Source organism: Drosophila suzukii, chromosome 2R (assembly GCF_043229965.1).
Source record: "Drosophila suzukii chromosome 2R, CBGP_Dsuzu_IsoJpt1.0, whole genome shotgun sequence".
In the NCBI taxonomy this organism is placed as follows: domain Eukaryota; kingdom Metazoa; phylum Arthropoda; class Insecta; order Diptera; family Drosophilidae; genus Drosophila; species Drosophila suzukii.
The window spans coordinates 10,218,399-10,231,446 of record NC_092081.1 but is presented as its reverse complement, the minus strand read 5'-3'; the positions used below and the strand labels follow the sequence as shown (position 1 = coordinate 10,231,446).

At 39.3% G+C, this 13,048-nt stretch overlaps 1 protein-coding gene across 1 annotated transcript in view; it reads left to right on the top strand.

Moving 5' to 3' along the window:
• ttv (exostosin glycosyltransferase 1 ttv) overlaps positions 1-13,048 on the top strand; it is a 75,858-nt gene that overhangs the window by 41,476 nt on the left and 21,334 nt on the right. The window contains exons 3-5 of the mRNA XM_017073728.4: positions 9,218-9,292; positions 9,462-9,588; positions 11,483-11,602. Of these exons, the coding sequence (XP_016929217.3) occupies positions 9,218-9,292; positions 9,462-9,588; positions 11,483-11,602 (322 nt within the window). The remainder of the gene's footprint in view (positions 1-9,217; positions 9,293-9,461; positions 9,589-11,482; positions 11,603-13,048) is intronic.

Sequence of the window (13,048 nt, the reverse complement as noted above, 5' to 3'; positions counted from 1 at the left end):
GTTAATATATACATAGTGATGAGGATACTGAAGGGGGGAATGCCCCAGCATATCTGAAATCCATTCAATTTGACAATGACTTAGTAAAGTTTTCTCATTTTCGATAGACGCTGAGCAAAGGGACAGTCAGAAAGTTAATGGTCAGCAGAGCATCAAATTTGGGATATTGTGGAAACGAGAGATTTATGTATGAATTTTTAGTTCAATCTTTGTAAATGGATCTTTAAATCGAAGGGTATTTATTAAATCAAAGTGAGGTCCAGCCATTAAAGAGAAAAGAAATAAAATTTTCTTTACATTTGCTGTAAATCTTCTAATATTTGCATTTAGTGTCTAAATATTCTAGATTGAAACGGAATGTAATAACGAATTCATGATTTTTTGGAGGTGACCTTTTATTTCTTTAACTACATAACTTAGCTAATTCAAAGGACATTAAAAGTCTGATTTAATTGCTTAAACTCCCAAATTTTGTACACATAAAAATATATATATTAAATATGCAGCCATATTTCGCAAAACACAAAATCCATTAAAAAGTTTTGTTATTACTTCAACTCATCCTTCACCCCACCGCCTGACTTCGAAAAAAAAACTTTTCCAACTGCATTCAAAAACCTTGAGCTGCTTTTAATGAAATTCTTTTTTGTTGCCACCGCTGTCGTTTTGCGGACTTTTTTCGGTTGGGTCCTTTGTTGCTGTTGTAATGAGCCTAAGGCGTCAATGGCTTTTGCCGCCAATGACGATGTCATGCACCATATGCAGTACATCCGCGAAAAAGTGGAGGACGTGGCTTTTTGGGCCTACACAGATGAGGATAATGGTGATGATGGCTAAAAACAAGCCACACGATGTTAAATCTACTTTATTTTATTTTTCACTTTGTGGTTTCTGATACGAGGTCAACGATTTTATCCAGTTTTAGCTTCTTTTCGGCTTTGCGGTTGGCACTACTTAAAAGGCTTTTGGACTCACCGAGGGAAAAAAGCTGTTAGCAAAATTTATGGTATATCAAAATTCCTTTCGGAAAATTCCATGTGCCTTAAAAAAATATTTTTTTATTTTTTTTGCTATGTAAGAACTTAAGAGCATAGGCATACTCTACAATTTGTATATTTTTTTGAAGTGTTCAGGTATGGGGTTAAAATTCTTTTCTTTAATGATTACCTATTACATTTTAAAATTTGTTATATTATTTTCTAAGTGTATAAGTAAGCGGCTTACAATTTTTTTATTTAATTTTTTCCACCTTAATATTTGTATATTATTTTCCAAGTGTATAAGTATGCGGTTTGGCTGGTTTGTCAGACTTTTTGCCTATTTTTGAAGTCAGCCGAAAGTAGCAACTGTGCCAAATAATGAGACGCCATGTAAATGTCCTTGGGAGTAAAACTTGTTCCTCATTTTCCTTTGGCTGTGTGTTATTTTCTCTGTGTGTGAGTGACTGTGCTGCTTTTATTTTTTGTTGCCGCTAACAGCAGACGCGACGAAATTACGTATACGCCACGTCGGCTGCCAGGCCACACCAACTGTTGCAGCCACACGTAACCGCCACCCCAGAGCCTCAAGGTTGTCCCGAGGCAACATTCAACTTTCTGTGGGCCTTTAATTTGAGCTTAACAATTTATAAAGTTTTTTTTTGACTCCCCATTTTTCAATACACAATTTTCGCAACTTATTTGCGGGTGTGTTAATGTGCGTAGTTCCCTTTGAGTGTGTGCAGCTTTACGTGGAAGCTTTGCTGGAGATCAAGGTCTCTGGGGAAACTCAATTTTCGCTTTGGCAACACCAAATATTTATATTTACATATGTGCGAAGCAAGAGGGTAAAATGGCAGAAAGAACGATGGGAAAGTGAATTTCTTGATTATGTTTAGCTTGATTTTAATTTTTCCATTTAAAAGTGAATTTAATTTGCATTTAATATATAAAATATGAACGTAATATATGTTTTGATTTGAAATATTGAATGAAAATATACCAGTGAAAACGCCACTTGAATTATAAAATATTTAAACTATCATAAATATCATGTGAAGATTAAACTCCTGACTCTTGTCCTAGTTAAAATAAGAAATAACGAGTCGCGAGCACATCCTCTTCTATCCCATTAAAGTTTATTTGAAATGCAGCCCCTCGTCGAACATGCAAACTAATTTAAGCATATGAAAACGAAGAATCGGAACTCATTAAAGGACCCCAAATGCCTGCTTGCCCCTTTCACCCGCTTTCATCTCCCCCCGGATCCGGCTTTAGGCATTTTTCATAATGTAATTTCCCAAGTAATAAATTTTCATGCCAGCATCATCATTATCAACAACATGCAGGACGAAAGGAGGGCGACTGAAAAGTTCGGTTCGGTCGAAGGTGCAAGGATGAAGGTGCAGCTGCCGTTGCACCTGTTCGAGAAGCCCTTTCCCGCTTTTCCCCGCTTTTCCTCGTTGCACTGGTTGCCACTTTCCACGTTAATCTCAGATTTCCACATAAATCACTTTAAAAAGGCGACACACTTGCAGGCGGCAAGGTAGGAGGAACAGAAGGCGCCGGCTCCCGAGGAAGAGCTATAGTAACCAGGTCTGCTCAGACCTGCAATGGCAATTTCTTTGAGTACTTTCTTCTATTTCCCCTTTGCTATTATACCGCTGCTGTGTGTGTGTGTGTGTGTGTGTCGTCGGTGTGAGTTGCCCCAAAAAACGTGCCAAGTAATTGCCGGCCATTGCCGTAATGTCCTGGGCATAAGGACCTGCCATGAGCCCAGGAAATAATAACCAGTTTTGGCTTGGCGGTACTTTTAATTTCAGCGACGATGTGACGTCGATGTACAAAAGAATTCAGTGAATTTTTTTTTATATAAATTTTTATCAGTAGAATAATCAATCTTTAACAAAATGGAATATATTTCCCTCTGCTTTTCACGTTATTAAAACTTTAAATATTTTCTAGACAGAAGTTTGTATAATTTTTTCTGAAATCCAAACCTTTGCTAGATTTTTTATCTCTCCATACTCGTTCTCTTTAGCTTTTATTATACCCGTTACTCGTAGAGTAAAAGGGTATACTAGATTCGTCGGAAAGTATGTAACAGGCAGAAGGAAGCGTTTCCGACCCCATAAAGTATATATATTCTTGATCAGGATCACTAGCCGAGTCGATCTAGCCATGTCCGTCTGTCCGTCTGTCCGTCTGTCTGTCCGGATGAACGCTGAGATCTCGGAAACTATGAGAGCTAGGCTATTGAGATTTGGCGTACAGATTCCTGAGCTTCTTACGCAGCGCAAGTTTGTTTCAGTAGACTGCCACGCCCACTCTAACGCCCACAAACCGCCCAAAACTGTAACTCCAACAGTTTTGATGCTAGATAAAAAATTTTAACTGAAATGTATTGTTCTCATCAATACCTATCGATTGACCTAAAAAAAAGTTTGCCACGCCCACTTAAACGCCCACAAACCGCGAAAACCTGTGACGCCCACAATTTGCATGCTACATAAAAAATTTTAACTGAAATGTATTGGTGTCGTCAATACCTATCGATTTATCCAAAAATAAATTTGCCACGCCCACTCTAACGCCCATAACGCTTAAATCTGTCTACCGCCGGTAGGTGGCGCATTTTAATCTCGCTTTGCTGCTTGCATATCTCCATTTAGCTGAGTAACGGGTATCTGATAGTCGAGGTACTCGACTATAGCGTTCTTCCTTGTTTTACCTTAACTTCTGGCAAACGCCCCTTTCTAGTGCGGACATAACAATGTCTTTGAGTTTCTGTAATAATCGTAAATGCATTTGTTTTTTTTTTTGTATTTTGGCGAACACGCCCTGAATATATGGGGGGTGGGAGAAAGTCTTTTCCCTTAGCCATGCCCAACTCCCACACGCATTTTGTGTGAGCTGCATTCGCAATTGCACGGCGTCTTCATGCGGTTATGCTTCTGCTGCTTTCATTATGAGCCATTATCACAAGCTGGCGACAAGCGACTGCCACGATGGCCACAAAGAAAGCTGGGGAAATGGCCAGGAGAATGGCCAAAAGAAAGGGGCCGGAACGGGGACGTTGGCGGTCTCTCGACAGCGCTTGACGCGAGCTTTGCACTTGTAACTAATGCGCCATGTTTAATGTTTCGCTGCTTCCTCCACTTACTTTTATGCTCATGCTGCCGCTGGTCTACAGAGAAAAAATGTATTAAATACTAAATTAAATTTTAAATGTAGAAATTTTTTTATTTATACAATAGGTCATTAAAACAAAATTATATTGACATTACAAATGAATTTTATTCGCTGTCACATTGGTTTTAAAACACAAAAAAAACACATTTATTTTATTTATTGTTTTAAATGTTCCGCTGTGGCATACTGTGTGTGTGGTGGCAGAGAATGGGCGGTGTTTTCTCATACATGCGCGCAGTTTAGGAAGCTTCCGGCTGCTAAATTAAAACAACACTACATAGTTATCATAAAATTGAATATAGTGCAAAAGGAAAACAACTATCATCTGAAAAATCTTTTTATTTGGAACCAATGCAGAGTTTTTTAAAATATAACAAATATAATTTTTTTAATTTAATTCTTTCTCTGTACCCTTTTGGTAGCTTATGCAGCTGCTCTGCTTCTCCTTATCATCTTTTTGCCCTGGCTTCAACTGCTTTCTGACCAAACAATGGCAACTTTTGCAGCTGCGTTTTTTGCCCTTTTTTTCCCTATTTTGATGCGTGTGGGTGGATGCTTTTTTCTATCTGCTCTTACTGTTGGATTTTTTGTTTGTGCTGGCACTTTGTTCTTTGCACTCTGTCTGCTTTCTGGGGACTTGCAGCGCATTCGAAATGCTTTCCAAATTGTCTTTATTCCAAATGCTGTTTTTGAAAAATTTAATTTTCATTGAAATTCATCGCAGTTCCCCTTCGTCTTTCGCGGAAACTTTTTTGCCAACTTGCATTCTGTCCTGACGTTTTGCCCATTTCTTTTTGCTAATTTGTTGTTTTTTTCCTTTAATTTTTTTCAGCGCTACATTTTGCTCTTTCATTTTTGCTGTTTTTAGGATATTTTTAATTAATTTTGCATTTCGCTGCAGCTGACAGGCAATTCCCGCCATACCATAGGCAAAAAGTTCTCTTATAGTTTACTTTCAGAAATTACCTAAATGTTGCGTATACGCCACCGAGACAGAAATGTAGGAGTTCTGGGCAAAAAGCAAAGATGACAGGGCGTAATCTGAAATACAAAAGAACGATACATAAGTGCTTGGCAAGAAGGGAAAAAAAAGAACCACAAGAGCCGGAGTCGAACCGATATGCGGAAAACTACAAAAGGTGGATTAGTTTTCCGGAGAGAGAGGGGACAGCAAAGGTGGATGCTCCACCTGTCAAAGGCAAAAGGCAAAGCCCAAATGATGAGACTAAATGGGAAATCACAACCTCATTCCCTACCGCCGTCAGTCAGTTTGTCAGTCACTCAATCAGCCCTAGAACCCAGAATTCCCCGAACAACAAACAGCTCCGGGTAAAAAAAAAAAAAAATGCACAAAGCACAGGAAAATGAAGCCACCGGCAGCAGGAGGGCAACCTTTGACAGCTGGAAACCACTTAAATTATATGCCTGCTGCGAGCTTAGTGGGTTACCACCCCCTGCCAGTTGCTTATGTTAATTTTCTGCTGGCCTAGGCTCGAGCAATTGACATGAACCGAAGTGACTTACTTTGTGGCTTTCCTCTTACAATCCAACTCCCCCTGAATCTCTGCCAAATGCTGGGCAACAGGTGGGGAATTGAAACCATTTGCCTCTGACTAAGTAATTGCCGGGTATGTGCTGTAATTCTTATTGAGCAAAGTTTTCCAAGGCTTTTGAGACTAGCAATGTGAAGGAAACTCATAATTTCTTTGCTTTCTTCGAACGATTCATAAGATTTGAAAAGATCAACTTCATGGGAAAAGAAAAGCCATTGCAAGTGGTAAACTTTTTTATCATGAAATACTGTAGCAGATACTAATTAATGCATAGGTGCTTCAAAGAGAGAAAAATATTTATATTTATTCTAAATTCATGTATTAAAAATTGTAATTATTATGAAAATGTTTAAAATAATATAAGGCTTCTTAATGAAAACAGTTTAATATCCTTTAACATTTAAACCAAAATGTATTTTTAACTCTTTATTTAAATTTTTTTTTTTAATCCTTTCTTCCTGTTCACTTTTTCATTGAATTCATTGAAAGAAAAATGTACTGCATTCTTAATTGCTGCTGCATTAGCCTTGAAGTGACATCAAGTGAAGTTTTTCAAGGCTTTGAAAAAAGGCAATAAAGAAAATTCCCAACTTGTTGCTTAAGTTATAAAACACGCAAGTTGTGAGCTGTTTGAAAGAAAGTTAAAAAATAAATAACTCTTTGAATATGGCACGCAAGTTGTAAGGAACTTGATAAACTTTTGCAAAGAGCGCTTCCTTTGGCCAATAAATAGCTATGCAAACTCGTTGGGTACTCCTAAAAAAAAGGAAAAAAATCAAAAGGCATATTAATTACTGCTGCATTCTGCCTGTTAATTCACAGTTCAGCTGCCTAATGCCTAATGAAGTGGTCGTGCTTTTTGCTTTTGCAGCTTAACTAAGCACACGGCCAGTGGCATAAACATCTCTGTTTTCGAAACAGAAACAGCGGCAGTGGCAACAACTTTTGACAACAAACGCGTGTAAATAGTAAAAGTTTTGCTCGCATGTATGTAGCTGGGGTGCCCGGAACTCGAAACTGGGAACTGGGAACTCAGAGCCCCACACAACCGAACTTAACTGAACACAGAACTGTTCGCCTAACTTGGCTGAAAGCTAAAAATCATTTAATTAAAGTTTGGGGCGGGAAGAAGAGGTCGCTGGTTGAACTAAGCTGCTGTCTAAACAACAACATTGCATGTTGGCGGCTCTTAATTGCTTAAACAAGTAGCTAACTAGCGAACAGCAAATGGGGAATGGGGCAAAAGGTCCTACCAGGATACTTTATATAAGCCAGTGCAGTGACCTGCATAAGGAGCTGTGAATTTTCCGACATATGTACTCGAATGTATAACCAAGTTTGTATGCATAATGTTGTCTAATTAGTTAGGCCAAAAGCCACGCCCCTACCAACGCGAAAGGGGTATAAAAGAATAGCCTTACATAAATTAAATGCTATAAAAATGCTGGCTTTCTTTTATTTTTTTTATTCCAGAGCAGGCAAATTCAAGCAAATGACCCATTCAACCCAAATAGCCTTAAGAAAATAAACCGAACAAACGAAATTTAAGAGTATTTTCAGCTTGAAATGGCTTTTTATATTGGTAGAGAGCTGTATTTGGAAAGAGTTTAAATTGCCTAAGGCACAGGGGATTATTTGATTATAGTTTTTCTGCAATGTGGAAACATTTTGGCATGCAATTTAGGAGTATTAACAATATGTACATATGCAAGAGCAATTTAAATTTTAAAAAGAAAATGTTTTGCAAAGTAAAAACCATTTAAGTTAGGATATCGAAATAAATAAACTATACCCATTTTAATGTGTTCCTTTTTGCTTTGATAATTCTTGATTTAATTGCATAAACTGTTTCAAGAGGGCATTGCGTAATATCCTGAACTTTATCATTACTTTTCCCCTCTTTCTACTTATCAGATGCCGTCACCCTTTTTGAGGACCATGGCTTTAGTTGCCTGCCTATGCATTTGGCAGTGCAATTTTTCAACTCTCGCCAAAATGTCAGAAGCAAGCCAACATGCAATTTATGTTGTTTGCTCAAGATTATTCATACCGAAGACTACGACTGTTGCAGGCTTCCTCTGACTCTCTCACTCACTCACTATCCCCCTCTCTTTCTAATGCTTTCTACCCCTCTCTCTCTCTAGCTTTCGGTGCGTTGTCAATGTCCAAAAAGCTGCGCATGCAGTTTCCTAATAAATTTTTTTGCTGATTCTGCTTTTAAAACGCGAATGTACCGAGCTCAAATTGCTGACCATTTAGGGAAGTTTCATGATGAGGGGTCGGGATTTATAAGAGGGGCAGGATTGCAAGGGATTGGAGGATGATAGGAGGGCAAGGGGGGGGGGGGGGGGGGGGGCAGGGATGATGGTGGTGAATGTTGCCTGGAGGGCAGAACATGCCCAACTACATGTAATTTTACGCGCAACTTAACTTGTAAACTGCCAGCACACCGATTCCGATTCCACTGCCCAGCCTCGTAATTCCCGCCCTACTAAAACCACCGAGCCCTGCGGACAATACCCATCCACACCCCACACCACACACCATACACCCCACACCCACACACCCACACTCACCTGAATCAATGTTTGGCGTACATGGCGTATACGTATTATGGCAGTTTGATGCATTTCGTGGCTTTGATTTTGGAATTAAAGATTAAAGTGGCCACACAAAACGCGCACTGTGGTCTCAGCTCAAAATCCCCCTTCTCTGGATTCCCCTTTTCAGCGCTTTGCCCTAGTCGGATAACGCGGCGTATGAGTAATGTGAGCAAATGCTAAGCATACGCCCTGTTGAGCATTAAGCTGGAATTACAGGAATTTTCGCTGAATATCAAAGAGCAGCAGCAGAACGAGTTGAATGAAACAGATTCGATTGCTAAGCAGCAAAACGATAGCTTGAGATAGAGAGAGACCTCTAAGTAATTTCTGTGAAATTTAGAGAAGCGCAATCTGGGGGATAATAATCCCCGAACTGGAAAGATAATTACTTTAATGTAAACCAAAATAATCTGGGCAGAAAAAAAAAACATTTTTAGTTTAACTAGAATATTAATGTGGTTTACCTTGAGGGAATTAGTGATTAAATTTTAAATACAAATATTTCGTACTTAATGCCATGGGATTAATATTATTTGGGTAATAGCAGGATTTTTAATGAAATATTGTTTAGTACTTAAAATTTAAGTTTGGATTTCATTGTATGACAATTACTATGACCTGACCATGTAAACTTTAACCTATTTAAACCAATTTGCAAGCCTTTATATTCTTGTGAACGAAATTCGTTTGTACACCTCCATTCGCCACCCATTATCGTATTGTAATGCCGATAAGTTCTCGACGGGTACGGATGTCTGCATCTCCTTGGGGTCGCATTTTCGTCGCCGGGCTCCTTTGTTCGATTAATTGCTCCAGAATCCCATTATGCAATGCCATGGCTCTCACTAATTTACATGTTCTGCCCGCTCTTTCCGTTCCTCGTTTATTGCAGGTACGACTACGAGACCCTACTGCAAAATTCCACTTTCTGCTTGGTGCCGCGTGGACGTCGTTTGGGTTCCTTTAGGTAAGCACACAAACAAAAAAGCCACAAAAAAAAAAAACGAGGAGTAATAAAAAAAATGGGTGGAAAACATAAAAAACAATTTTCATTTTACATTTCACAATGGCATTTTATCATGGTTTTTTTTCGGGTGTTCGTCCCTTTTCCCGTACTTTTTTTTGTTTTTTTGCAGATTCCTCGAAGCCTTGCAGGCTGGATGCATTCCCGTACTATTGTCCAATGCCTGGGTGTTGCCGTTTGAATCGAAAATCGATTGGAAGCAGGCAGCCATTTGGGCCGATGAGCGCCTTCTGCTGCAGGTGAGCCGGGTCTATATATATACATATATTTATTGATATCTGTGGATGGGTATACTATATAGTTGGGATATGGGCCCTCCTATATGAAATATTGAATGCACAGCGTTCTGTGGCAGTTCGTGTGCCACTTTTTGGAGTCGTTTGGCCAAAGCGATTTCATTTGGTACCTGTCTAAAAAGAGGAAAGTTTTCATTGTTTATGTCCGCCGGTTAGTTGGTTGGCTGGTTGGGAGGTGTAACCCTTGTAAATACAACCCCGAGAGCTGTCACTTTACTGCGTCGCAAATATTTGTTGCACTTTTTTATTGGCCTCTCTAAATGTCCGGCCATTTGCCATTGATGAATATTCTGCCAAGAGTTTGCAAGATTTGTGCACCTGTGAGCCGGAGTTCAGGGGTCCTGGCATGTCCTTGGCCGGCAAGTTATGGTGGAAGAAAATTCATTTAAAAGTTTCTTATGAACGGAAATGTGTCATCAGCATATTTCTCGATAAATTCCTAGGAAAATATTTTTAAAATATTATGTTGCACTGCTTATATATTTCTGAAATATCCGAAGCTTAAGTCGTTAAACTAAAATATAAAACCAATAAATACATTACAAAGTTGTTCACCCCAGAAGTACATCAGAAAAACCCCTGTTAATTCCCTGTAAAAAGAATTAGAGAGCACCAGGACCCAGAATCCCACTCAAGGATTATCGGACTTTGGCTTCTCCATTAGGGTTGAGCACATTCTTGGGCTTAACCCACTGCTTGCCTCTGTTTGCGGCGAAGATTTCCCAATCAGAGCCAGGTGAGTGCTTGCCAGTGTCCGCACCTTTTCGTGTTCCTGCGAGGAGAAAGCTCTTTGACACTCCCGCTGTGTGTGTGAGCGTGTCCTGCTCCATTTGTTTGCCTGCCTGCCAGTGTCCTTTTCTTCACGCTTTCGCGCGTCCAACTGCTACTGAAGCTACACTCAAAAAAATAGTTTGGAAAAGAGAATTCATGTAGTATCCAAACTGGTGGAAAACCACTTTGTAGATTTGTAGATATTCAAAACAAGTCTTTTGAAACTTTTAACTTAGTTAATTATACATTATATTTGGAAATTTGTGTAGTACATATATATCTAAAAAAAATCATTTTTTATAGCATACTTTTCGGTAACTTTATGAGATTTAAAACCTCTGAAGAATTTTAGTTACAAAATTAGATTACATCTACATTTTTAGAGATTTAAAATAATTATTTCACAAGTTTTCAGCCAGTTAACTGTATATTTCATATGTAGAGTTTTATGGTATATAATATATATACTATATATCAAAAAAATAGATTTTTGTAGCCTACTTTTGGGGAACTTTAACGAGATTTGAAACCTCTGAAGAATTTCTGTTATACTTGTTCTCGGTGAACTTTTTGCTACTGTCGCACTTCATTCGAATTCCCTTCCTCCTCCTCCTCCGCTAGCTCTCATTCCTGCTCCTCCTGCTCCTTTTTCCTCCTGCACTTCCTGTCCCCGTCCATTGGCATGTTTGCCTTTGTAGTTTATTGGCAGGAAATGCAATTAATTAAGTTAACTTGAGCAGGAAACTTGAGCACGGACTCGAAACTCAACTCTCGACTGGCTGGCGGATGGGCAAACTCTTTAAACTGTTTGAATTTAGTGGGCCAAACTCTCCTGTCCGTGCCAACCACTACAGTCACTACAGCCACTCTAGCAATTATGATGAATGGCACCCGTGGGTGGCTGAGATCCTTTAGCCAATTAAGCTGTGCATTGTAAATTAATGCATTGTTGCTCAGGTGCCCGGGATGTGCTGCATCTATTAAGCTGGAATTACGTATACAACGGGTATAACCATCTCTTATCTCACACCTCTCTGTATCTTATTTCTCCCACATGTACATATAGGTGCCCGATATCGTACGCTCCATATCGGCGGAACGCATCTTCGCCCTTCGCCAGCAGACTCAGGTCCTGTGGGAACGCTACTTTGGCTCCATTGAGAAAATCGTCTTCACAACATTCGAGGTGAGTCCCAAGTTTCTCCCGGGGAACATTTGCATATGCATAGTACGCCGCCTATTTGCGGCTGATAACTCGAGTGGCTGGAACTTTGCCGGGTTGCAAGGGTCTCGAAATACGAAATAGCGACTCGAACTTATGTACTTCGCAAGTTGTTGCGGCTTTTCTTGGTTCGCTCAATCGACAAGAAACAAGTAACGAGAATGTTCTTTGCTCTACTTAGCGACTCTGAGGTGGGGTTTTGGGCGGGGGATTCCAGTTTCGAGCAACTTGGTCGATGGAACTATGCAACAACTTGTTCTCGAGTCTCGAAGTTCGGCACAGTGCGTGCTGTAATTAAGCGAACCGAACTTTACTATTATTTATATTTACGATGTGTGAACATGTCTTTTGAAAAATATTCTTTGTTAGTACTTGGGGGAGAGAAATTAAGAGTTTATTTATTTTATAAAATAAATAACAGACTGCATCCCAACTTAAAAAGTTGTAGCAATCCATTTTCTGCCATATTTTTTACAAGCAAAATTTTTTATAAGATTTTAAAAGTGATTTAGAGCATGATATTATTGATTATTTAAAATGTCCCAACCGAAAAACTTTTTTTTAACATTCTCATGAAGCAATATTGATAGAACTATTTTTTTATTTTCTCCAATATAATAACCTAAAACAAATCAAATTTGAGATTCTAAAAGAGACTTTATTAATGCCAAAACCTTTCTCATACTTTGAGGACAGACTGTATCTGACATTTGATTTGTAAAAGAAAACTGCGGTCCAGACCTGGAAAATGTATCTGCCAAATGCTTTAGCTCGTTAAGTAGAAAAACTTTTTTGTAGCTATTGAATTCAAATTTTGGGATACATTTAAGCGATACGCCCACCGAAATCTAAGGGTTTGGGAGTGCAAAATGAGAGGGGTTGGCGATGTGGGAATGTATAAATAAAACACACGCACATTTCCCACATTCTCGCGCATGCAAACGGAAAACAACAAACAGCGAACAACAAAGTTATCTGCACACAAATGGCAAGCAGAAATTCGCAATTCTCCGCAGAGCCAGAAGACGAGGGGAGAAATGGCGAAAGGGGGGAGATTTGGGGAGACGCGAAAAGCAAACTAAACCGCCGCCACTGGAGACCACTTTTCAACACTCAAATTGACACGGAGTCAGGGACGGAGAATCGTGCAGAGATGTAGACACATCCCCACGAAGAGGATGCACGGCCATTCAATTTTGTGTAATCATCAAGGGGAGGAGCGGGTCTTGAAAGCCGAGGCTTCCAACTGAAACCGGAGAATCCCAGCTCGCATCGAGATTCGCGTTTGTGGCGAATCTTTGGCATTGCTCACTCACTGAGAAAGAAAGGGATACCATTTCAAACACCCAGGTTGAAAGATGAGCTATGACTGAAATGTTTAAAAAAAAACCTATTTGAAAATCTTTACAA